Genomic DNA, 27,519 nt, shown 5'->3' with positions numbered 1-27,519 from the left:
AAAGTGAAGTCACATCTCTTCTTTAGATCTTACCTCCTCTTCAGGTTAGCAGTATATCTGTATATATCTTCATCGTTTGGATAAGATAGGTCACCCCTTAGCCTAGCATATAGGGAGGCGGTGTTGAAGTACGGGCTAAGAACCAAGTCATCCCTCGCTTTACATGTGTCGGCTGGCGACTGGAGGAGATGTCACTTCGGCATGGGAGAGGGTTGTTTGCGTCAAAAGTTGGTCTCGTTGTGGAATTCATCATATCTTCGATCGATTACAATAAATTCAAAAGAGATAGCCTTTTTTATAAGACTTCTTTTACACAACAAAATAAAAATTATAACTTTTTAGAAATAAACGCAGGATCGTTGTTTGAATCACTGCTTGCGTGGGATCTTTATCTGTGCCGGGGGTGCGTTAGCCCGTGGACCACCGATTCACAGATTCTACTTGAATCGTGAAGGTTTTGGGGATTCTTCCTTCGTTTATCGAAGTAAGAATTTAAAGCGAATATCTTATCGATGTAAGATGTTCACTCTTCCAAAGATCAAGTCAGAGCTTAGATCTCTAGGAATCACCAAAAGCTTCTTGAGGATGTTTGTGAAGAAGGAAGACTCTCTCTCTTGCTCCAATTCACCAAAAACTCAAGGCTCTATGCTCCAATCTGCTCTCTCCAATCTGCCCTTTTATCAATGATGGCCCTAGGAGGGTATTTATAGTCTTCTTGGATGATAACTGGAGAAAATAACCGATCAGTAACTACCCCTTTGAGCGCGGCAGTCATAGGTGTCGCGGCTGAAGAGATTCCTTTGGCACGGTAGTCGTTGCTGTCGCGGTCAAAGGAGTGGTTCCCCCCCGTTTTGTCACCATCGTCCCACTACCTAAATACCATCCTTTTATGATGTTAGTGGGTCTCCTTTCAGTTTGTAACCATCTCCCCACGTTTATGGTTGATCTCAAGTAGTTATGAAGCCAAAAAACCGTCAAAAAACATGTTGTAACCAACTCTATGGCCGAGACAGTGACGTCTGTCGCGCACCTCCGAGACTGTTCGCCCTGTCTCGGGTATTTTGGCTCTAACTTCCTCGTCCGATGTCGGAATGAGGTGATCCAAGATGCGTTGGAAAGCTAACGAAGAGATATACAACTTCCCATTGGCACTTCACTCTTTTTACTTGCGCGACACCACGTACTGCCGCGCTATTGCCGTGACAGTTATCACTGTCGCGCACCTCCGAGGCAGTTTGTGCTGTCTCGGGTATTTTGGCTCTAACTTCCTCGTCCGATGTCGGAATGAGGTGATCCAAGATGCGTTGGAAAGCTAACGAAGATATATACAACTTCATATTAGCACATTACTCTATTTGTGAGCAAAACACCTTCCATTGCCGCGCCTATGCGCATCAGTGTTCCCTATCGCGGGTGTTCATATTGTTCTTCTATGTTATTTCACATGTTCCTTAGCTTCTTTTGACTTTGGATGATCTTCTTTAACTTAGATAGGTATATTTATACCTATAGGCATTTTTAGATGGCTACAGATACCCCCCTCCAAAGTATCTCAGACTTATTCTTTTATAAAGGAGTCTGGGACACTTTGGATAAGATGAGTCTTACTTGCAATCCCTTCAGTACTTAGTTGAGGAGATCGTGTAGAAGAACCTATGAACGGCTTCAACTCTTGACTTAGTGCTTTGTAGAATAGCTAAAATTCTTCCGGTGTTGCGTTTATCGCTTGACCGTTGTCAAAGTTTTGAACTGAAACTGATGTTTTGATTTGTGAATTAGCTCTTGTCGTTGAACTGATGTTGAACTGATTGTCTTCATTAGGAATTCATATCTGGATCACAATTGAATCCTCTGAGATCATCCATTGGACTTTTTTTAGCCTTATTTTGGCAAAAATCACTGACGCGTTGACAGGCGTTAACACAGTTTATCTTCGTGTGTTTACTGGAGTCTACACAGTTTAAGCTCTTAAGTTGTTGGAGCATAGCGGTCCTGAGTGTCGAAGCTGTAGGACCAATCGTTCAGGTCGGTTCATTTGTAGGTATAAACTTTATCCTGAGTTTGTCGTATACTCAAGTCACGAGACCAACTAATGAAGCTGGTGCGTCAGTGATTATCGTATTTATAGGAATTTTGGCAAACCCTCAGCCATCAATGGGTTTGATGAGGCTTTACAGACTACCGTTTGAATCGGGCTAGCATGCAGATTGTTTAAGTCCGTTCTGCATGTAACGTTATGCTAAGAGAATAAACTCTCTTAGACTTGGTGCTATGATGTTGAATACATAGACTTGTTCGTTTTTACGGGAACGGACCACCCGGCAACGCGTATTAGGGTTATTCTTAAGAATATTTTGAGTAATATTCTCCAGAAACTTCCTGTTGAGGGTAGGAAAACAGTTTAGACTCGTGTACCTATTGGAGTATTCTGGTCTCTTTTTTGTTGGTAAAGATGACCCTGACACTGGAGAGGAAGAATTTTATATTCTATCTCCTAGTCTCCTTTTTGTTGGTAGAGATGAACCCGATGATAGAGAGGAAGAATTTTATATTCTATCTCCTGATCTCTTTTTTTGTTGGTAGAGATGAACCCGATGATGAGAAGGAAGAATTTTATATTCTATCTCCTAGTACAAAGGGAACTCGAAGTGGGATCTCCACTTAGAGAATCTGGATTGGTTTGAATAATCATAACTGTCATAAGGTTTGATTATCCAATTCAAAGCTGGACCTTTCGTTCGTAAAATGAATCGAAAGGAGATTTTGGCTGTGGTCCTAACTGTAGTAAGGTTTGACCAAGTGGGAGTTTCGAGGTGATCCTAACTATATGAAGGTTTGATCACTCGATTTATGGACCTCTCGTTCATTGAAGGAATCGAAGTATTCCAGACTCAATCTTTTATAGAGGAGTTCTGGGATGCTTTGGATAAGATAGATCTTACTTACGATCCTTTCAATGCTTGGTTGAGTAGATCGTGTAGAGGAACCCGTAGGTGGCTTCAACTTTTGATCTCTTTGTCTCTCAATCTATTCAGTGCTTTGTAGAATAGCTAAGATTTATCCAGCATCGCGTTTATCGCTTAACTGTTGTCGAGATCTTGAATTGAAGCTGGAATTTGTGTTTGTGAAATCAGTCTCCATAAGAACACAATAGCTTAACCTCGTATACCCATTTGGGGTAGCCAGGTTATTCTTAAGAATATTTTAAGTGATATTCTCCAGAAACTTCCTGTTGAGATTAGGGAAACAGTTTAGACTCGTGTACCTATTGGAGTATTCAGGTTATTCTTAAGAATATTCTGAGTAATATTCTCCAGAAACTTCCTGTTGAGGGTAGGAAAACAGTTTAGACTCGTGTACCTAGTTGGAGTATTCAGGTTATTCTTAAGAATATTCTGAGTAATATTCTCCAGAAACTTCCTGTTGAGGGTAGGAAAACAGTTTAGACTCGTGTACCTAGTTGGAGTATTCAGGTTATTCTTAAGAATATTCTGAGTAATATTCTCCAGAAACTTCCTGTTGAGGGTAGGAAAACAGTTTAGACTCGTGTACCTAGTTGGAGTATTCAGGTTATTCTTAAGAATATTCTGAGTAATATTCTCCAGAAACTTCCTGTTGAGGGTAGGAAAACAGTTTAGACTCGTGTACCTAGTTGGAGTATTCAGGTTATTCTTAAGAATATTCTGAGTAATATTCTCCAGAAACTTCCTGTTGAGATTAGGGAAATAGTTTAGACTCGTATACCTATTGGAGTATTCTGGTCTCTTGTTTGTTGGTAGAGATGAACCCGATGATGGAGAGGAAGAATTTTATATTCTATCTCCTGGTCTCTTGTTTGTTGGTAGAGATGAACCCGATGATGGAGAGGAAGAATTTTATATTCTATCTCCTGGTCTCTTGTTTGTTGGTAGAGATGAACCCGATGATGGAGAGGAAGAATTTTATATTCTATCTCCTGGTCTCTTGTTTGTTGGTAGAGATGAACCCGATGATGGAGAGGAAGAATTTTATATTCTATCTCCTGGTCTCTTGTTTGTTGGTAGAGATAAACCCGATGATGGAGAGGAAGAATTTTATATTCTATCTCCTGGTCTCTTGTTTGTTGGTAGAGATGAACCCGATGATGGAGAGGAAGAATTTTATATTCTATCTCCTGGTACAAAGGAAATTTAAATTGGGATTTCTATTCAGAGAATCTGAATGAGGTTTGATCAATTGAGATTGGAAGCAATCTTAACTTTTATAGTTTTGATTGCACAAATCGAAGCTGGACCTCTCGTTCATGGAAGGAATCGAAAGGGGATTTTGGTTTTGGTCCTAACTGTAGTAAGGTTTGACCAAGTTGGAGTTTTGAGACGATCCTAACTGTTTAAAGGTTTGATCGTTCAATTTGTGGACCTCTCGTTCATGGAACGAATCGAGAGGGGATTTTGGCTTTGGTCCTAACTGTTTAAAGGTTTGACCAAGATGGGAATTTGAGACGATCCTAACTGTTTAAAGGTTTGATCGTTCAATTTGTGGACCTCTCGTTCATGGAACGAATCGAGAGGGGATTTTGGCTTTGGTCCTAACTGTTTAAAGGTTTGACCAAGATGGGAATTTGAGACGATCCTAACTGTTTAAAGGTTTGATCGTTCATTTTGTGGATCTCTTGTTCATGAAAGGAATTGAGAGGGGATTTTGGCTTTGGTCCTAACTGTTTAAAGGTTTGACCAAATGAGAACTTGAGACGATCCTAACTGTTTAAAGGTTTGATCGTTCAATTTGTGGACCTCTCGTTCATGAAAGGAATCGAGAGGGGATTTTGGTTTTGGTCCTAACTGTTTAAAGGTTTGACCAAATGAGAATTTGAGACGATCCTAACTGTTTAAAGGTTTGATCGTTCAATTTGTGGACCTCTCTTTCATGGGAGGAATCGAGAGGGATTTTGGCTTTGGTCCTAACTGTTTAAAGGTTTGACCAAATATGAGTTTTGTGAGGGAAGATTGATCTAAAGAAGTGATCGAATCTCATCTCAGCAAAAGAGTATTCGGAAATCACCATGGGGATATAGTGTTTATCACTTTATTTGTAATGATCGAGTTATCCCTAAGAAAATTACATATAGCATTCTTCCGAGAACTTCCCGTTACATGAACCATCCACCCCAGCTTCTTTCGCGAAACTGGGTCTAACATCATACTGAGTTACATGACCGGGTTATCCTTAAGAATATTACATGTAAAAACGTGAAAGAAAGAAAATAGTTTAGACTCATATACCTGTTGGAGTATCGAGGAGCAGTTTATACTCGTATACTCTTTGGAGTGTTGAGAAGCAGTTTATACTCGTATACTCTTCGGAGTGAGGGGAAACAGTTTATACTCGTGCACCCAGTGGAGTTAGAGTCGTCTTTACTTGGCTTGTTTCGCCGTTATGACGTCGGAGTCAATTAAGGCTTGGATTTTGTTTTTGAGTCTGAAATAAATCTTGGTGGGATGAAGAACCCTTCTGTGGTACGCACAGTAGTTTAGATCCGTAATTCTGTTAGCTCCCTCCTGATCTTTAATAGGTGGTAGCTCGATTTTATCATTGGCGAGGAGGTATTTCAATATGGCTGGAGCTTCATCATTTTCGAAAGAATACTCCTTTTGAAACTTCGGATTGAGAGTTGCATTCCCAGCGATTGCATATGTCGTCGGTCGGCCTCTCTTAGCTTTCTTTCTTTTAAGAAAGTGTTCAGCTTGTTCACCGCGCATTTTTAAATCTTTCCAAGTTTTGAATGGTATGACCCCTAGGGTTTCCAGGACATCGATGGAGAGATTATTGTGGCATGTTTACAGGATGAACTCCTCTGTAACAGGATCTCTGCAATTCATTGCCTTGTTACGGAAGCGCTTGACAAAATTGTTGACTGACTCTCTGTCTTTTTGCTTCTCATCCAAAAGGGTTCCGATTGACACTTCGGTGTCATCATCGAAGAAATTGCTGAGGAATAAACTTTCTATGTCATCCCAACAATTGATGCTCCCTGGCTTAAGACGTCGGTACCAATCGAAGGCGGGCCCACGAAGGGTGCCAACGAATGACCGGACTATTAAAGCCTCGTTTCCAGAGATCATGCCCAAATGAGATTTGAAATAAATCAAGTGTTGAATAGGCGAGCTCTTCCCATCAAACGGTGTGAAGTTGATCAGATTGAATTTTGTCGGGTATGATATTGAATCCCATTCTCTTGGATAGGGACACGGAATACCCGTCTTCTTTACTTTCTGAGCGGACATCAAAGCATTGACTTTGTTTTCAAGATCTTGCATTTTCTTGTCCTCATCTTCATCTCTCTCTGAGTGATGTTGAGCAGAAATAATTAGGTCACCCCCAGTGTTATTAAGCGGTGCAATTGAACTACCTCCAATATTGTTATTAGGAGGATTTGTTGAACCACCCCTAGTGTTATTGTCATTGGGAGGTGTGTCAGCCATAATGACTTCATCCACTTCTGGATCACTGTCATCTACAAAATTCTGAGTGTGGCGGCTGGATTCAGCTCGCTGACTGGACTCAGGAGGTTGAGGCCGTTGAGTTAGCAATTCTCTCATTTGTTGGATAGCTAACTCCATCTCTGTCTTCATCTCAGCTCTAATTTCTTCACGTTGTTTCGCTAGAGCTTCTTGAAGCTTTTGAGCAAACTGACCAGAATTGATTGTGAACACTTCTTTGGTTTGTCCCGTGGTAGACATTGTATCATCAGAAGCGATCGCAGAACAAGTGTCCGATAGTTCGTCCTCTGAAGACATTTCTTCATGCATTCTCTTGTAATCTCTACGTCTGATGGCTCCTGAATGGAGTCGAGACATCTGTTGGGCAATTCTTAAATTGACTTTTCCTCCCGGGGAAAAGTCGAGGTTTGATTCATTTGAATGCCGCTTAGACTTTCCTTTATCAGCCACATTGATGGTGACTTCAGGGAATTCATCCTCTTGAATAGCAAATTTCTTGCTAAAACGTCTCGGCCTGGGCATTGACATTTCGGTGAAAAGCTTCTGGAACACTGAGACTCTTTGCGGGATGACTTCTCGTTTGGCGTAGTTATATTCCAACAATGCTGCTTTAATGAGTCGCGCACAGGAACAATGAGAGTTTATTTCTCGAATAGTTCTCTTTCGAAATTTATTCAAACCCACAGCTTGATAGTACGATTCATCGGTATGATTGCCGGAAAATCCTATCGTCTGTTGGTATGACCTCCCAGGCATAACGATGTCTTTTGACGAACACATCTTCTTCTGAGGGTGTAAAACCCTGTTGGTATTCTCAGGACAAATTATTGTTGCCTTTGAGCGATCCAAGGTTATGTCAGGAGTCACACGTTTAGAACCACTCCCTTGCGGGTGCGGAGTCTTAACGGGCTCCAAATGCTGATTTTGCACAACTCCAGACTTCGGAATCCAAACTTTATAGAATTTTGGTGGTTCTTTGGCCACCGTTTTCTTCTTTCCTTCTCGTCTTTGTTGTAAAAGAGCACGGGCACGAGCGGTGTTTGCCATACGCTTTTATATGCGTTCTTTGAGGGTCGAACGGGCCCTTTTGACAAGAGTCCATTCCTCCGACGTAAGTTTTGCTGAGATGTGAGTGATTTGACGTTGAGGCGACTGAACCACTTAATGTTTCCTCGATTCTAAGTCCGCATAATAACGAACTTCATCGGTTTGTTCTAAGGCCTTAGCTAATTGACGAGCGCGGCGTTGGCGTCGCCTCTGACGAGCTCTCTTCGTCAGAGTTGGCGAACTTCGATCGAACGACTCCTTAATTAGGGTAGAATCATTATGAGCAGAGCTTCCGGCTTTGGGGGTCGCCGGGATAATGTTGCGAGGCAAGGCCTCAACAACGATTGGGCGAGAGTCTTCACTTTTAGCCTTCTTTAGCGTATAAGCCTTCTTCAATGATGAGATCCTCTTGTACTTGCGAGATAATGAAGATCTTGAAGAGGATGATGAGAGATATTCTTCAAACTTGGTTTGGTCAAACTCGTATTCGATCGTGGATTCAACTAGAATATTGATCGGCTGCGACACGACGGTCTCGGCAGTGAGACCGTTGGCTCCCACTGTGGTCGCCAGCTTGTTTGCGTCAAAAGTTGGTCTCGTTGTGGAATTCATCATATCTTCGATCGATTACAATAAATTCAAAAGAGATAGCCTTTTTTATAGGACTTCTTTTACACAACAAAATAAAAATTACAACTTCTTAGAAACAAACGCATGATCGTTGTTTGAATCGCTGCTTGCGTGGGATCTTTGCCTGTGTCGGGGGTGCGTTAGCCCGTGGACCACCGATTCACAGATTCTAGTTGAATCGTGAAGGTTTTGGGGATTCTTCCTTCGTTTATCGAAGTAAGAATTTAAAGTGAATATCTTATCGATGTAAGATGTTCACTCTTCCAAAGATCAAGTCTGAGCTTAGATCTCTAGGAATCTCCAAAAGCTGTCGTTGGATGCTCTCTAATCAGCCCCCGTTTTGTCACCATCGTCCCACTACCTAAATACCATCCTTTTATGATGTTAGTGTGTCTCCTTTCAGTTTGTAACCATCTCCCCACGTTTATGGTTGATCTCAAGTAGTTATGAAGCCAAAAAACCGTCAAAAAACGTGTTGTAACCAACTCTATGGCCGAGACAGTGACGTCTGTCGCGCACCTCCGAGACTGTTCGCGCTGTCTCGGGTATTTTGGCTCTAACTTCCTCGTCCGATGTCGGAATGAGGTGATCCAAGATGCGTTGGAAAGCTAACGAAGAGATCTACAACTTCCCATTGGCACTTCACTCTTTTTACTTTCACGACACCACGTACTTCCGTGCTATTGCCGTGGCAGTTATCACTGCCGCGCACCTCCGAGGTAGTTTGCGCTGTCTCGGGTATTTTGGCTCTAACTTCCTTGTCCGATATCGGAATGAGGTAATCCAAGATGCGTTAGAAAGATAACAAAGAGATCTACAACTTCCCATTGGCACATTACTCTGTTTGTGAGCAAAACACCTTCCATTGCCATGCCTATGCGCGTCAGTGTTCCCTATCGTGGGTGTTCATATTGTTCTTCTATGTTATTTCACATGTTCCTTTGCTTATTTTGACTTTGGATGATCTTCTTTGACTTAGATAGGTATATTCATACCTATAAGCATTTTTAGACGGCTACAAGGGTGTCTCCGTATTTTTTAGGAAGTGATTGAGAGCGTGACTGAAGACATGTGGGCAGCTAGCAAATCATGGAGACCATCAGGACAAAATTTGGATAAGGCTTGTCCGAGGTGGACTGAAATGTTGACATATGCTCTGGGGGAGAGGCTTGAGGCCGGGGTCAAGTTTAAAATACATAAATAATATTTATATCCAGTAAATGCATAAATATATACTTCATGGTTATAAAATTTATCCCACGTTATTTTATCAAAATATCTCGCTTCACAAAATTATTTCTATTTATTCCACTAAAATTACCCGCTAGCAAAAAATTAACAATTACCCCACTTCGCATGAAAATGTGCTAATCGACTAACACCACCCTAAGAATTATCTCTGGCACCAAAATACCTATTTATCATCATGTTTATCACTTTTTAGACTAAACTATGGCCGACATCACTTTTTAGACTAAACTGCTAAAGGGTGTAGTTTAGACTGGTATTTCAGCCCTTTTAGATCTAATACTTCTAAAAATTTAAAGAACCCTAACACTAAAGGACACGTCACTTAAACACAAAGGACCATTTCTAAAGCTCTCTCTCTCTCTCTCTCTCTCTCTCTCTCAGCTCTCTCTCTCTCTCTCTCTCTCTCTCTCTCTCTCTCTCTCTCTCTCTCTCTCCACCCTTAGAAAAGTGGCGTTCTCCTGTCGGTTGTCACCCCCACCGTCGTCCATGCCGCTGCACTACCTCTTAACTCCACGCGAACCTCCTTATCGCCTCCATCAATCCCTCCAACGCCTATGTAAAGATCTAAATACCAAGAAACTCATCAAAACCTTAATTAAAATACTAGGAAAATATAAGCTTTTTATTCTTAGAAAAAAGAGCGAAATGGTAGAAGAGAGGACTTGTACTTGCATGAAGTTTTAATTGACCCCTAAATCTCCTCATAATAATGTATATGTCCTTGTGATTAGATAGCAAGAATTTGTTATTTATATTTTTGGAAAAAGTAAATTCGAAAAATTTTATCGATTATCTTGCATTATTATTTTTGGTTATGGATAAATATTTTGAGAGAAAAGTCCCTAATGGAGCAAGAGCAACTATAAACTATTCCAAATCTAAACAACCTTGAGAATTCACAAACTAGTACAAAGCGAAGCAAGGGAGTGAACTTGAAAGATCTTCTAGCTGATCTGGGCTTCAGATCAAGTATTTTAGAGTATCATCCAAATGATCGAGATAATATTTGAAGAGCTTATTTACAAAACGATCCTTGTTAACCACTCCAACATAAATTTCCACAAAAAAGAATAGGATTTTGTAGAGTATTTTAACTAGAAAGTTTACATTCTTTGATTTCATTAGTGGAAGTAATCATTAGTGAAAAATACTCATGTTTGTTATCTATCATTGCAAAATATGATACAATATAGCTGATAAAGCGTATTGATAAATTCATGTCATCTACTATAGTTCTATTATTTATATTTTATTATTAGGTAAATAGATATTGGTCGGCTGCCCCCTAAGAAATTTTTTTTGGATCCATCGTAGGGCCCAATTCCCTGTTTGCATTTATGACGCTTGGAGTTGGCCGAGCTCTAGCTCAATCAAGTGGCCCTCCTGTCAAAAAAGCTCCAAGTACATAGAATATTTTTGAGACATCCTAAAGTTTAGAGATATGTGAGACATCCTAAAGTTTAGGAGGTGTTACGTGCGATAACCAAAGTTTAAGAGTGTTCTCTGAAAGAAGAAATTTTCTAAATAAACTCATTCATATTTTTTTCCTTAAAATAGACTCATTGAGTTTTATTTACAAAAATAGACTCAATTTATCTTAATGCGGTTCCTAAATAGTCGGAGTTGCCAATCCTGACTATTTAGGAGGTTGTAAACCCCCAATTATAACCCTAAATCCTAACATTCTATGCACTATATAGTTAGGGTTGGCGACCCGACTATTTTGAAACCGGATTAAGACAAAATGAGTCTATTTTTGATCTGTTTTTTGAAGAAAAAAAATTTATGAATGGGTTTGTTTAAAAAAATTCTTCTTTTCTGGAATTAACCCAAGAAATAACAAATCCCTTCTCCCTTCAACGCTCCGCCGTCGAATGAAGATCCATCAGGATCCAAAATCTGCTAGAACCGTGTGATCGCAGGGAAAGGACGCGTCGGTGCACCAGTTCACAATTGCAGCGAATTTTTCTGATCGACGCTGATCTCGACCCTGCCGCTCTCTCTTTCGGAGGAGTCATGAACCAAGGACGGCCTCCCTCCCCCTTTTTTTCGAAATTAGGAGAGAAAGTAAGCAGTTGAGCTGTCATTTCTTGAAGAAGTTTGCGATCGCGGTTTCGACTTCTTCCATTTATATAATCTAGTGCGAAAAATTAAAAAAAATTCATGAATTTAGGCTGGGAATCTGAAGATCGCACAAGACGTTGAAGAAGGGCTCTTACATGGCAAAGCCATTGTCGCGCTCGAGTCTACCATAATTTCTCATGGTGTGTAAAGCTGCATAAAGTGTTTGTTCCTATTATTCTTGAACCAAGACTGACGTTATTTCTTGAAGGCATGCCCTTTCCCCAGAATCTCCGAACCGCGAAAGAGGTTGAGGCTATTGTGAGAGAGAACGGGGCTATTCCGGCCACAATCGCCATTTTGGATGGGGTTGCGTGCGTTGGTACGCCCTTCCGCCCAATGTTCTTTGTGTTAGTCCTCCCATGAAACATACTTCAATTTTGCGCTTTTCATAGAACTAAAAAAAGTTGTTTCTTCTTAGTCGAGACGCATGTGAATAGCACAAGTGTTGCGATGCCTAAAAATTAGAAATTAGGGATAGGCATTGCCATAGACACGGATCGACCATTGACCTTTTGGCTAAGGCCCCAGTAGTTTCTTTTCATGGTCATAACTATTACTTTTTCCGTCTTACCCTTTACACTCTTCAAGACACAAAATAATACTCTTTGTGTAACATCATCAGAACATGCCGGTTTCTTGTAGACGCAAGAGCGCTACATGTATCATTATAAGGTTGGGCTGAATTTTGATTAGCGTTCTACTATTTAGTGTTAGGATTTGACTTTGGTTCCTATTAATCAGAGAGTGAATAGCTAATGCGTTCCACTTATTGAACACGGTCTGTGGTCGGTCTGTGACCCCTGGATGTCGAAGGCATCCTTGGGCTATCTTGTAGTTCCTACAGGGTGGAAACGATAGGGTCGGTCCATGAAGTTTCCTTCCTTTTGCCACATTTCGCTCAAAGCAAAAAGTGTATGATGGATTGTTGAGATTTAAAATCACCTATTTAGACATGATGTTTCACCTAGAAGATGTGTGGTAGTTGAATTGCCTACAATATAATAATCTAAAAGCAAAAAAGTATGATTGATAGTTTTTTTTAACTCGTCGATTTACAAGTTACGAAATGAATGTCTCTAAAATATGACGTAGAACTTTAGAATTAGGAATCTAAACCATTGATCTTTTTATAAATATTTAAAAACTCTTCATGAACTTTCATTGAATATAGTTGTTTACTTGTTTAATTGGAGACTGAAACTCATAATGTAATTAAAATGGTAGAAGTATAACTGAATCTATATCTTTGGAGGGGTAACTTTGGAAGTGTTGCAATTAACAGATCTAGAAGATGTGACATTGCATTCAAAGCTCTTTTGAATATACTAGTATAGTGCACGTGCCTTGCACGTGGACATATTTATTTATTTTTTAAAATTTTCATAATAAAATTTCATTTTATATGGCCAAAATAACATCAATTTGACATTACTAATTTGTTCAAAACCAAAAAGATAGAATTTTGTGAATATATATGGTAAAAGTAAAATATAATTTATACTTTTTTAAAAAAGTTACCTTAATATTTACACATATAGAAGATCAAGAATAAAAATGAACTCTATTTTAGACGTTTATTCATTACAACTGTTCAAATGAACTCTCTTCCAAATAATTAGCGAGATATCTACCAATGCAATTTCTCAACCAGTGGGATGAAGTATTCTATTCTCGAACTAAAAATATTGACATAAATGCATTGGTTGCTAATTCCTTCACAATTACACTCCACGTATAGACATTTTAGAATTAAACAAATGAAATAAATAAAGGAGGAATAGGAAGAACGCGGATATCTTTCATTACAACATCTCATAAAATTGATGAGAGTTTAGAAGTTTAGAAGTCTTGTAGTCTAGGTTCATCATATTTTGTATACTGAAAAAAGGATCAAATAAGAAGAAGCTCATAGAACTCTCCCCCTGAAAAAATTGCAATTTCAGCCCTTCTTCCCTACAAAGAAATATTACTTAGTCACCTAATATCATGTATTGTCGTGAAATTATTGAAGTATCAAAATCATCATTCGTCAATAAAAATTCATAAATCTAAAAGCTCATTGATATTGGAAGAGCTTAAAAAGTAGTAACATAAATCTTAAAAAAAGAAAAAACATAAGCTCATAGCACTCTAGTGTCTCACCTTGGAAGAATTATACATTTAGCCCACTTCCCCACAGTAACATTAACTCGATAACTGTGATCAAGGGTTAGAGTTAAATCAAATAGTATGCTAAAAATGTACTTAACATTCTCTTACCACAGACCAAAATAGAAGACATACCCAGTGATAATACTATTAGAATTAGATTATGCTGAGAGCTGTGAACTGATAACATCCGAACTATATGAATGGCCTCCAACCTACTATTTGATAAAGATTTTAGGCTTCAAGCCAATATTTTCTTTAGTACTTTCGTTTGATGTACTCTAAATTTGGAACTTTCTCATTTACAAATGAATGTTTATAAATAAAAGGGGCGTTATGAGAAGATTACTGATGGACATTTATGAGAAAAGTAAGTTGAGTACAAATGTCTCTTCGATATTCCTTTGAAGTGGACGTTATTAAAAGATTACCGATATTCCTTTGAAATTGACGTTATTAAAAGATTACTAAATGGACATTTATTGGAAATTGAAGTTAATAAAAACGTCTCTTTAATATTCTTTTTATTGCCAAGTGCATGACCACCGATAACTATAGGAATTGCAAAAAAAGCCTAATATTATATTGATATTTTTTATTGATATTTTTTATGTGTATTGATATTTTTTATTACCCAATTGGTTTTAATTAACATTATATATTTAGATTTTTAATTATGAGAAGATTAACATAAGCTCTCAAGGTTAAATACAAAAATCAAACTTTAGAATAAATTACATGACAAACTATTTTTTGGAATTGTTACTCGTGCTTTATTAATGACTTTCATGTATAAAAGTAACAATAATAGTAGGAATTGAAAGGACTTCTGAAATAGTGGAGAGAGTGGATGGAAGAGGTCATTTAAGATATTGAATGCGGACCATAAAGGAATTTAATTAAGAAATTATTAATATAATTATAAAAAATAATAATTGTTCTCAATTAAGTATGCATGTATGTTCATGTATATGTGTGTTTTATTATGTATATGTATCATGTGTTTTGGAGGATTTATGTATGTGTTCTATTAATGTATGCATGTGTTTTGGAGTGTACTTTGGGGAGAAATATTTTAACATACCAATCCACTTTTATAATAGTATTATAGTCTAATAGATAATAGGTTGCTAGACATTTAGTCCCTGTATATTTTGTCCGGTGATGCAATGCCCTTTAACAGTTGTTTTAGTCATTGAAGGCCAGCAATATGCTTAACTCTTGGTCAATAGACTTTTCTGTGAGTAATGATTCTTCTGTGTTCTGCATGCATGTTTGAAATACGTTGATGGATATCCTTTTCTCAATATTCCTTAACGTGTGTTTATTAGTCCTGAGTCATATCGTCAAGCATTTCTTCAAGGATCTGTCCTAACATCAACATATATAGTGACTTGTAATACTTTAATGGTTTACAGTAGCGTACATTAAATATTGCTCTGTGATGATGTTGAAATGTCTTTGGTCTGATCTTCTTCATGGAACAAGATTAAAAACCTGAGGTTTGCATGAAGCCTGCATTTTTTTACTTGCGTCTGCAGCCAAGCATATGGAGTTTGCTTTTCAGATTATCTTGTGCAGTAACTTGGATATAGTATTCACCAGCTTATGTGCTTGTGTTCCAAGTTGTCATTCTATTCTAATTCACGCCTGCTGGAATGAGATTAGATTTGGTGGTTATGATTATTTGATTTCTTGATATGATACATATTCTGACTGATGTGGGGCAGCAAGTTAATTTATTGAATTTCAATCATGTTTATAGGTCTTTTGGTATACAATCTTGTCTTATAAAACCTCGTCTTACGTCCTATTTTTATAGTAGCACTTAAATATTAATATTTGCAACTAGAACAACTTAAGAGTTCTATTTAAATAGTAAATAGTCTAATTTCAGATAAACTATTTGGGCATATAATTTCAAAGCATTAAGATTTAGGAGTCTGATGAGCTGTGTTTTGGTTTATAGCCATAAGTGAACTAGCATTCATTCAGTCTCTTGAATTCAGTTGGTCAATGTATGTGAGTATGACAGATTGGGTCAAGTTGGTTCAACCCGCTTGTGGTTGGGACTAAGACCTATCAAGATTTTAGTCGGAAATGAAAGGGGTGAATTCATCGTTACAATATTTTCATCCTATGTTACCTTGGTACTTCTACGATGGAGTCGTACCTGTACCCACTGTTTTAAATATCGGCCGATAATTGATATTATCGGCCGAGTTATCGGATTTGGGAGCTCTCCGCTAGGATAAATTGGATTTTTAATCGGTTATCGTTTTTTAGGTTTATCGGCGATTTATCGGCACTTATCGGCCGATAAGTAAGACTTTTTTATCGGGATTATCGGCCCATTTTGACTAACATTATATTTTTTCAAGGCTATGATGCAAGTTTCGCTTTCTACAATTTGTTAGTGATTCTAAACATGATGATTTATATTTTGGCATGTTTATATTTCATTAAGCATGATTAGATTATATTTTTTAATTGTTATATTATATATACACATCATCCAGTATATCACTCCGATAAATACTACTTATCCCCGATATATCCCCGATTTTCGCTATCCGATAAGGATTTTAGCCGTCCGATAAATCCCCGATAACCGATATTTAAAACCTTGCCTGTACCCAATGTGTGTTGTACCCGTACCCGACACGTGTTGTACCCATACACAACACGTGCCATAACAGTACCCGTACCCATACCTTATACTTCTTGGACACTCCTTAATATATGCATATATCTATTCAGACTAGTACTCAATTATACAATACATGTTTAATTTAAAACATTTGGCATACACTTTTTGGATATATATCCTACATTAATTTATTGTGCAAGGGTCGAGTTCATGTCAACCTTAAGAACTACGATTTAAAAGGGTCGTTTACATGTATATCTTAGAACTATGATTATATTCCATGAGTTTGAGTCGTGTCCCTATACCCTATCTTTTACAAATTTGTTGTCCTGTACCCGCACCCATAGGCATACCCGTAACTCCTGCAACTTAATCTCATCCAAATGTTGATTAAGGAGAAGAAGAAAGAGGAGAAAGTGGTAAGCATCTGGGGTTCATAGAGTAGCTCATATTTGTTGACTTTTTCATGCCATACCATCTTATTAGAGATCCCTACACTATGGAATCCTTCTACCCTTGGTTGGAAGGTGCTTCAAGTGGTTGTGGTCTGGAATAGTGAGGTAAATCATTGTACTTTTTTTTAAATTCATCTGTTTGTTGGATCTTCAAGCTTTGTTGAAGCTTTGAAAGTTATTCATATTTTTCTTCTTGTTTATATGATGGAAACATCATCCTTCATGCTTGTGGATGTTGGCATGGGTTACAGCTGAAGCGCATTATTTTTGTGTTCCATTGTGCTGATTTTGTGTTGTTTATTCTGTATTTTCATTTATCCTACTCTCACATTGATCTTGGAGTTGGGTTCCTCTCTTTGGTTCCCAACATGATGTCAAGTCAAGATTATGTATGCATGTATTTATGTATGTATGTATGTGTGTGTGTGTATAACAACCCTTTTTATACTTATTTGTATGCCCTATATAATTTTCTGTATTGCTTCTGTGCTCTTTCAATACATTATCAGGCTTGAGTGACACTCAACTTGAGAGGCTTGCGAAGCTTGGAAGCAAAGCTCAGAAGACGGCTCGCAGGGATATTCCACATGTTGTGGGTGACATTATCTCCTGTTCCTTCTCTCTGATAATTCTTTTGTTGAGTAAACTTTTTCTATATTCACATTGCACCTGTGATGCATTGAACTCCCATTCTCTACCTTCTGAAATTAGCTTTGAGGAGTAAATAGTCTTAGGTCCGTCCACAGAAAGAAGATGACGAGTATTCTCATATACATTAGTTCAAATCAATTTGAATGTAGATATTTAGAAATTGCAGGATTTGCTATTTTATTCAGTGACAATCAATTGCTAATGCAGCAAAACAGCTTTTGCATTGCAATATTTCAGTCTGAGACTTAAAATAATTCATATCAAATTTTATGATTATTCAGTTATGAACTAAGTTATTGACTGCTTATATGGACTGGCAGGTTGCAACTGGTGGAAATGGTGCAACAACAGTTTCTGCAAGCATGTTTTTTGCCTCTAAGGTAATGAAATGTGTGCGTAACTTTTTTGCATCTTGCTTTACACTGTAGTTCTATCACTTTAAACTGCACAATAAAAACATGCATGTCTTTTTTAGTATGTTGTTGTCAGCTTCTTCCTTATGATCTGTGGCGAAACCCTCTCTTTTCCATAACATGAGTTGGCTGGGAATTTTGTCGTGTCTTAGAACATAAGCCAACCACGGATAGACAAATGCTCATCCTTGGTTCATTCATCCTATACAATGTATATGAGAAAGTTAATCAAAGATAATAACATATACCATGTCATTTGTGGTTGTTGCTGCTTATACAATGCATAGGCCAACCACAGTTGGCTCAGTGGCGGATATAGGAAAAAAAAATCTCTTGGAGGAGCAGATGAAAAGTATCTATTTACCTAAACATAAAATAATATCATTTTCCAGTACAAAAAAAAAATCCTTCAATTGTGCCCTCCTCATCTGTCGGGATGCAAATATTTTTAAAATATGGGGGTGAATTGTAATTTAATAAGGTGCTAGGGAGGAATTTTGACATACCTTGGGGTGCAACTGCATCCCCAGTTATTAGCTAAATCCGCCTCTGGGTTGGTTATCTATGTCAATTCATATGTGGTTGTGCATGGGTTTTATTTGTTTGTACTTACCCAATTCATACATTGACTGCAGGTTGGCATACCAGTATTTGTTACTGGTGGGATTGGGGGGGTGCACAGACATGGTGAACAAAGTAAGAACTACATCAGAAGTTGACATCTTTTTAAACTCTAGTGTCTCGGGCTCTCAGTGTGATATCTAATGATGGGCCTTATTCTGAAGCATGTTGGAGGGTTTATGTCAGAAACTAGATGTCAGTCACTCAGTCTATTACAAGAAAATCCCATGCGACTGATCATTACAAGTTCTATAGTGTGTGTCACAAATCACAATGCCAGAAAGCATAAAGAGGACTTAACCCGAGTGTTCATATACTTGTTCCAACACTACACTGCTTCTTGGTTCTTGCTTATGTTCTCTGTTAGGGGCTGTTCGTTTCGCAAAAAAAATTGGGAAATCAAAGAATAGGAAACCTATTTCTTATAATAATTGTTTGGTTGGCTTAAAAAAGAAGAAAACTATAGAATAGGAGATGAGATGAGATGAGTTGTCACCTTATTATTGGATGATGTGAGTGATTTTTTAAAAAAACTTGTTTTGAGGTTGTTTGGTTGGTGAGTGATTTTTTAAAAAAACTTGTTTTGAGGTTGTTTGGTTGGTTAAAAAAATAAGGAAATGAATTGGAGTTATATTATTGGATGATGTTTTGAGGTTGTTTGTGTTTGGTTCATTTTTAAAAATAAGAAAATATATGAGATGAGATGAGTTGGAGGTATATTATTGGATGATTTGACACATACTTAAGGAAATTAATTTCTTGTTTTTTTTTGAGGAAATAGATGGAAATGAAGGTTTAATGAGATGAGATGAGTTGTCACAATATTATTGGATGATATGTGTGATTTTAAAAAATAAGATAAGATGAGATGTGATGAGTTGGATGATGTGACACATTTCTTGTGTTTGGTTTATTTTTAAAGTTAAGAAATGAGATGAAATGAGATGAGTTGGAGGATAAAAATATTAATTTATTGGATGTTGTGGATGAGTTTTAGGGATGGAAATGAATAAAAATATTATTTTATTGATTTCCTTGTACCGATTTCCTTTTCTTGGTTTTTAGGAAACCAACCAAAAGGCCCCTTAGGTTACCCGGACACTTCATCTACGATGCCGTATACGTGTCCAACACTATCCGTGTCCGACATTCCTTGGACACTTCTTGAATATACATATGGACATTTATTTTTAGATGTGTACTCAATACATGACGCATGTTTTAGTTTTTAAAAAAACTTGTGATACACTTCTTGAACGTATTATCAGACACTTAACCTCAAAATTATGCAACTTGTTAGACTCAGGACAAGTTTATTTTAGCACATGCCTAGTTCAAAAGTATGATTTTAAAGGGTTGCACGTGGTTTTTCAATTTATAATCTACTCAATAAAAGAAACATAAAAATGGTATAAGGATTTTAGTTCTCATAACATGTGAATGAAAAATAATATTGATCTCTTATAGATTTTATAAAATCATGTCCCAGTATCCTATCTTTTTGGAATTTTGTCGTGTCCCGTATTCACACCTGTGTCTGTGTCTGCATCCACACCCATATCCGTGCAACATAGGTTCTCTGACAGTATGGTTTCCTTCTTAATGTATATTGTGACAATTTTGGACTATTTTGAAACTATCTTTAGTTCTTATCTTTGGGTATTTATGAAATACTTCTGAAATGGAAATTTATCTGGAGGATTATAGTGTGAATTTTGATCTAATATTATTAAGTTCTCCTTGCAGCAATGGATATTTCTTCTGATCTTACTGAACTGGGAAGGACTCCAGTAGCAGTTATCTCAGCTGGCGTGAAATCAATATTAGACATTCCAAGAACTTTAGAGTTTTTGGTAATTCCTCTTCTCTTGATAACCGTAAGGAACAGAACATACAGATGTTAACCGTGGTACTCAATCTGTTATCCTAAGCCTGCATTTTACTGTATCTTATGTGCTTTTATGTTACAGCATATCTTGTCAACTAAGTTGAGACTTGTGGTTGAGTACGCAAGGTCATCAGTGCAGACTAGGTAAAATATCACAAGTAATAAAATTTAAAGAAGTAAAAGGTAACAATAGGATAAATAATAAAAGGATACAGAAATTGCTTACCTAGAACAACCACTTCAAATGCCAAAATCCCCTCTTTTTTTGCAATTTTCAGTTTGCAATAAAACCTCAACTATATTATTTCACATAAAGATTACACACCTAGGATAGTTCCTTTATACCCTAGAACTAGTTTCTTAATGCAATCAGCAGAAACAATTGACAGTTCTTCCATTTTGTTTATTAGCAATTTAGCATTATTCAACAGGAAAAACTTCAGTCAGCCTTCATGTTGTGTTAGATGGAAAATAGTAATTCACACGTATTGATATAGATGGACGCATAATGTAAGCATAAAGAATGAGAATATTATAGTAATAAACTATGTAAATGGTTTATTTATAGTTGTTCATTTATTCTTGCATTTCAAATTTGCAATAGAATCGAAATGTTAGGAAATTAAAAAGCATGTGCAAAAATGAGGGTAGCAGAAACGAGAATATTGTGATGATAATGAGGTACATGATGAAAGATATAATAAGAAATGACTGCATTTGAAGAAGACTAGAGGTTACTCCTATTGAGGATAAAATGAGAGAGAACTGATTGACATGGTTTGATCATGTACAACAGAAAACTCTTAATTGTGCTAGCGAGGAGAAGCAATAATATTTTAGTTTAATGGGGTCCAGTGGTCTAGAGTAGAGGTGGAAGCAAACTAAATAATTAACAAATAGTTTGGTTATTATTGGTTCAGCCGTTCGGCTATTTTTTATTTGATAGTTAATTTAATAGTAAATGAATAATTTATAACATTCGGTTCATAAACGAATAGAATCTCACCAAATGTGTATTTGATTTGTTTGTTTATCAAATATCCTTTACGGTATATATTTATTTAATGGTTGATTCGACATTTTTAAAGAAATTAATTAGCTTAAATTGAGTTGTAAACTTGAATGAAAGTAGCGATTTAGAGGGAAAATCAACAATTATGATGCTTTGGAAGGATATATTTACAAATATATACAATCTGGGGAGTGTATATGCAAAAATCTCAAATAAATTAAAAAGCAATCATTGTGCCTACATTGAGCCCGAACTACGGACCGGCGGTTTAAAATCAAAGCACCTAGCCATGTGGGCTAACGAACATTCACAAACTATTATTGAAGAAGCGATAATCTATCTGAATCGAATATGAACACCATTGAGGTATTCAACCAGAATTTTAATCCGAATAGTCGAAATTCACCTGGATTCAAATTCGAGTATTTTGATATTTGTTATGATGCAATTGTTTTCCACCCCAAGCTAGAAACAATAGAATTCATATAGCCAACCCCAAAAGTTTGGGATAAAGGAGGACTTGTAATCATAACTACATTTTCTATGGTGAGTAAAGATTATAAGCGTACCTTCTTCATACTCAGAAATAAATTTTTGTGTGGAAGCTTATAGAATCAACAATAACATCCTGAGGTTCTCCTTTTTAGCATTTATTCTGGGACAACTTCTAACAGCCACAAATAAGGTTAAATCTAGAAAGCATACATACATATGTATGTATATATGTGCGTATGTAATAATGAATAATAAGAAATTAATATAATACAAATTTTCTTGGATCTTAATAATGTAGATTTTCTGACACCAAAGACAGATCCTTCATGATGATGGAGATTGTAAATTCTTTCTAGTTGAATTCTAAACGCATCACCAAGATGAACAAAGTTCAATTCTTTAACAACTTGTTTTTTTATTTCTCTACTTTCCCATCTCCCTCAATAAGGCTTAATTAATGGTGGCAGAATAAAAAGCATACCGCCAACATCTCCCTTGTGTGCGTCCTTCCCGGCGAGAGTATAGCTACATCAAATAACTCTGCCCTTGTGTGCGTTCTTCCCGGCGAGAGTATACCGACATCAGATAACTCTGACCTTGTACAATTGCAGTGGACTCATCCTTACCAAGATAGTGATGTATATTTTTCATAAATGACATCCCTATCTTTTCCTTCCACCTTCTTCATCGCCATACCTTACTAAGTGGACTACACGATATCCAATCAGTACTGGTATTAAGTCATGACAGGGCCTTGCTTGCCAGCATATGTTTCCTTCTGCTAAGAACTTGATACCTACTCACAAAGGGTTGGTCTCAGGCTAACAGATAGATGTAAATGTTAAATCCTATAGAGCTTTATTGAATATGCAACTCTTTTTAGAAGGATAAAGCTTGGATATCATTATAGGGTTAATAGCAGGTAGGCCTCTTGTGGTATTGCTGTATTTAACTTATTATCCTCTAGTTTTATTTTTGCAGATCAACCATCCTGAATTTTTTATTCTTTTACCTTCATGGGGTCTATTATAAAAAAACAGAAAGCTGGTAAAATAGCAAAATAATTCACGCAGGAGGTCTGTCTGCGATACCTACTCACAAAGGGTTGGTCTTAGGCTAACAGATAGATGTAAATGTTAAATCCTATAGAGATTTATTGAATATGCAACTCTTTTTAAAAGGATAAAGCTTGGATATCATTATAGGGTTAATAGCAGGTAGACCTCTTGTGGTATTGCTGTATTTAACTTATTATCCTCTAATTTTATTTTTGCAGATCAACCCTCCTGAATCTTTTATTCTTTTACCTTCATGGGGTCTATTATAAAAAAACAGAAAGCTGGTAAAATAGCAAAATAATTCACGCAGGAGGTCTGTCTGCGAAAGTAGAACTAGAAGGCTAGCAAGTTCAAAGATTGTGTGATGTTTCATTTCTTGAACACCCAATTTGTGAAATTCCTTGATATTTGCTATCTGACTCTGAATGTTACCTGACATATTAGGGAACAATAGCAGAATGTACTATCCACATTCTCTGTTGAACCTTATTTTTTTATATACCCTCAATTGATTGTCTTTTAAGAAGATGATATTCAATTTCTCTGCAAACACATACATATAAAATGTGAAGTTTCACTTTGCGAATTCATATGGAATATATTCACTGAAAAAGGTTTGCACATTCAAATACATTACTTTAACATATGAACATGTGAGTTATGTTTTACTCTTGTAGATTTATGAGTGAGTTATGTAAAAAGCATGGACGTGGCCTGCAGGTTCAAGACTAGGCCAAGTTTGACCCGAGCCCTCACATGTTAGAGTGAGCCGTGCCTATTTCTCTAATCCTAGGTCAAGACCCAACCAAGCTAGTGACTCACCTAGGGGTGGGCCCGAACCGGCCTACGACCCATGGGTCATTGGTTGACCCATGGTTTTTTTCTATTTTTTCCTTTTGAGCTATATTAAACTTGTGTTTATATTTATAAAATTATATTTAATTTATTTGTTCCTATTTCAAACTCTTTATTTAAAATGAAATATGTGTGTGTGTATATATATGGAATTAATGGGTATGAGGTGGCGGCTCATATAGCAAAATAAGGTACGAAGAGATAGGGTAGTGGTGAGGCCATCCAACTTGTCACATTAAAATGTGTGGACCTCATCTCCTCTATCTTTTGGTAGCTCATTTTGTCATACTAGGCTCCACCTGATAACCGTCAATCCTTATGTGTGTAAACTGCACCAAGATAAACATTACGTTGAAAAACATCGCAAACACAGATATACGTGATTCAGACATTGTTGTGTTAGTCACTAGACTGGGTTAGTGGGCTTTTAGGATTTAAAAAAATATTTTTAGTTTTGTTAAAAATGAAAATAAACATTCATAGTTAACTTGGGCTTGGACCGGGCCACTGGTGGGCCGGACCTGTAGTGGGTCGGGCTTGCTTCTTTGGTCCTGGGTCTGGATCAAAACCCGGCTTGGCTCATGAGCTGCCTTCAATGTGAGCCAGGTTAGGCTTGACCCAGAATGGGTTGGGTCGGGTTTTGACCCAGATTGGGCTAGGCTAGTTTGTCCCACGGTTCGAACCTACTCATCCCCAACCATTCTTATGTTTTGCTCATTTATGATATATTATTGCTGATATACTTAAAATTGCTTATTGGAAATTATGTTATGAGTCTTATGATGAGAAAAGTAGAGGATTTCTCCATTGTACATGTGCAGTAATTAAGCATAAGAAAAGCTAATTTGAAAAATCTAATTATAATTGCAGGAAACTCAAGGAGTGACAGTAGCTGCTTACAAGACGAGTGAATTTCCTGCATTTTTCACTGAATCTAGTGGATGCAAGGTGGTAATCCTGTTGATAAAATTATTGAAATATTTGACAAAAGAAGATCTTAGCACTTCAGTAATTTTGGGAACAGACTCGGTCTATTTATCTATCCACACAAGCACACTGATACCTACGAACTCATGCACATACATATATGCATCCATATGTACATTGCATCCACATGTACACACATACAAACACATATACCACCATACAATAACTCCCCCCACCCCCCCAAAAAAATTAAATCAGGGAGAGGGCCTTTGGAAGCTCTTTTTTTTAGCAATGTCCATAACTTGGAGCACTTTTATCTCTAGGAACACGTACCAATTTATCTAATTTTCTTTTCTTTCTATGTAGAACAATATGGGGAAAGTACTAATATTGTTGACATCTAGAATTTTCTAGGTTATTTCCATTAACTTTATGCATCATGTACATTTGGTCTTAGATAAGATGCTAAATTAAATTTGGTTGTGTAACAAAGGAAATTTTGTTCTCATAGTGAAAGGACATTTGAGAGGAGAGACTTGCACATTTGATGGAGAGTTTTCTTATGATGAGGGAGAGAAAATTAGAGGGTGGAACCATGCAACCAATAGAATGGATGAGTTTCTTCTTATGTTACCTGGGTACTTCTATCATGAAGCCATACCCATACTAGACCCGTACCCATACCTATACCGTACACGTACCCATACCCAAACTTCATGAACACTCCTTGGATATATGCATATATTTATTTAGACATGTACTTAATTACATGACGCATGCTTTAATTTAAAACAATTGTCAAACACTTCTTGAACGTATATTCTACATGTCACATCCATTTATTGAAACTTGTTAGACATGTTTCGAGTTCGTTTCACCATACCAAGTTTAAAAACTTTGGTTTTAAAGGGTTGTTTGGGTGTCCAATTGAAAAATGAGTAGTAGTTTACAATTTATAATTAACATAATGGAAGAAACTTAAAATTGTTATCAGAATTGTAATCCTAAATCATGAATTGAAAAATAATAGTGATCTCATGTAAGTTAATTATTTCAGTGTATATGTAGTCATGTCCTTGTACCCTACATTTTACAATTTTGCCGTGTCTCAAACCCGTAGCCACACCTGTACTGGTACTCCTACCCATTTCCATTCAACTTAGGTTTCTTATCTTAGACAATGTGGATTATCCTCCCTATATTAATTAAAAAGGAAATGTAAATCTTCCATAGAGAACAATTAAAATAAATCCAGAGAAGTGGTAACTTTTTTTGTAGCATCCTCTACTGTTTGCTTGTGGACCACTGTAATTTTTTACTGTTTATCAGTTCATGCTGTTGCATGCTGAATGTTTTGATCCTATACAGTATGCGGATGTATACTGTATCCACTGCTACTGATACTTGCATGGTCACTGGTGTCCAAACGAGGCTTCTTTCTCACTGTTCTCTACTTTTCTATGCGTAGAAACCAACCATATGTGCCAGGGTAATATTGTAAACTGGCGGCTTCAAAAATAAATAAATAAATAAATAAAAAATATCATGCATGGATAGGATAAATCTTGTGGTTTGGCTTTGAGCACACATTAATTATATAATATGCAGGTTCCTTGTCGTCTGGATACTCCAGAGGAATGTGCTAGGCTCATGCGTAAGTGAAATTGATGAACTATAGTTTGCTGCTTTATCTATTAATAATTTACTGATATTATTTGAATTAAGTAGTCCATATGCTGTCTACTGCAGATGCAAACCTGACATTAAATCTCGGTAGTGGAATGCTGATTGCTGTGCCTATTCCTAAAGAATATGCTGCTTCTGGTAATTTGATAGAGTCTGCAATACAGAGGGCCCTAGAAGAAGCAAAGTAACTCCTCAACCCTATTTGCATATGCATTTTTATTCTCCTTTTCTCTGTCTCTACACCCATTGTTTATATCAAATGTGATGCTCTAGAAATTCAGTGAAATCTTCAATGTAAAAGTGGCTTTGTGGTATAGTTCTGTTGTTTTGCTAAAATATTAACTCCGCTGAGCATGATGACCTTAGGCACTGATGATGTAGATATATCTCTTTGCACTTAAAAAGATATCATCAAGCAATAAAAAGTTAACTATGCATGTGTAATTGACCTGGCCCATGAGGAAGTTAGAACCTTTTATTATTTAAGTGACAAGGAGACCAATAAGGAAATTCGGCTGTTAGAAGTTGACAGGAAGTAGTAGTTGTTATGGAAGTAGTTTACTTTTTGGGAAGAGAGGACAAAAAGATTTTGAGTTTTAAATGAACACATATGGGCAATAACCATCTTTCCTTCTTAGAAGGTCACATGTGTCCTAAAGAGCACGTAGCATGGCAACTTTATGCTATGAAGTTGTGAGAAGCAAAGGTGCCCTTGGTCACAATTTTGAGCCATGAGAGCAAAGAGAATGGCGCATGCGAGCGCATGAAAAGTGAACATTATTATTGGAATTGAAATTCATCTCTTTCCCTATTATCAGTCTCTTCTCTTCTCTCCAATCTTATTTGCGATCAAGAAATACCATTTTCTTTCTATTTCCACTCTCAAACTTATGTTTGACCTCTCTTGTTATCAGAAGTTGGGAAGTGACTGACATGAGGAGGTAAAGGCAGTAGCTTAAAAGTTATAGAAGCCAAAATGTAATTATAAACATTTCGGATAAGTATTTAAAAAAAAATTAAGACCCCCTTCTCCGCAAGAGAGAAGAGGGAGGGAGGGAGGGAGGGAGTGGGAGAGGGAGAAGGGAGAGGAGGGAGAGAGAGTTGTGTGTGTGTGTGTGTGTTGGGGGGG

At 37.1% G+C, this 27,519-nt stretch overlaps 1 protein-coding gene across 1 annotated transcript in view; it reads left to right on the top strand.

Moving 5' to 3' along the window:
• LOC109837389 (pseudouridine-5'-phosphate glycosidase) overlaps nt 11,221-27,519 on the top strand; it is a 19,626-nt gene continuing 3,327 nt past the window's right edge. Inside the window, 10 exon segments of the mRNA XM_020405619.1 lie at nt 11,221-11,474; nt 11,581-11,671; nt 11,740-11,850; nt 17,294-17,376; nt 17,756-17,815; nt 18,484-18,544; nt 20,216-20,322; nt 24,648-24,725; nt 26,313-26,358; nt 26,454-26,574. Of these exon segments, the coding sequence (XP_020261208.1) occupies nt 11,424-11,474; nt 11,581-11,671; nt 11,740-11,850; nt 17,294-17,376; nt 17,756-17,815; nt 18,484-18,544; nt 20,216-20,322; nt 24,648-24,725; nt 26,313-26,358; nt 26,454-26,574 (809 nt within the window). The 5' untranslated portion in view covers nt 11,221-11,423.

The sequence above is a fragment of the Asparagus officinalis genome, chromosome 4, assembly GCF_001876935.1.
Source record: "Asparagus officinalis chromosome 4, Aspof.V1, whole genome shotgun sequence".
Lineage (NCBI taxonomy): Eukaryota > Viridiplantae > Streptophyta > Magnoliopsida > Asparagales > Asparagaceae > Asparagus > Asparagus officinalis.
This window is presented reverse-complemented; position numbering and strand designations above follow the sequence as displayed.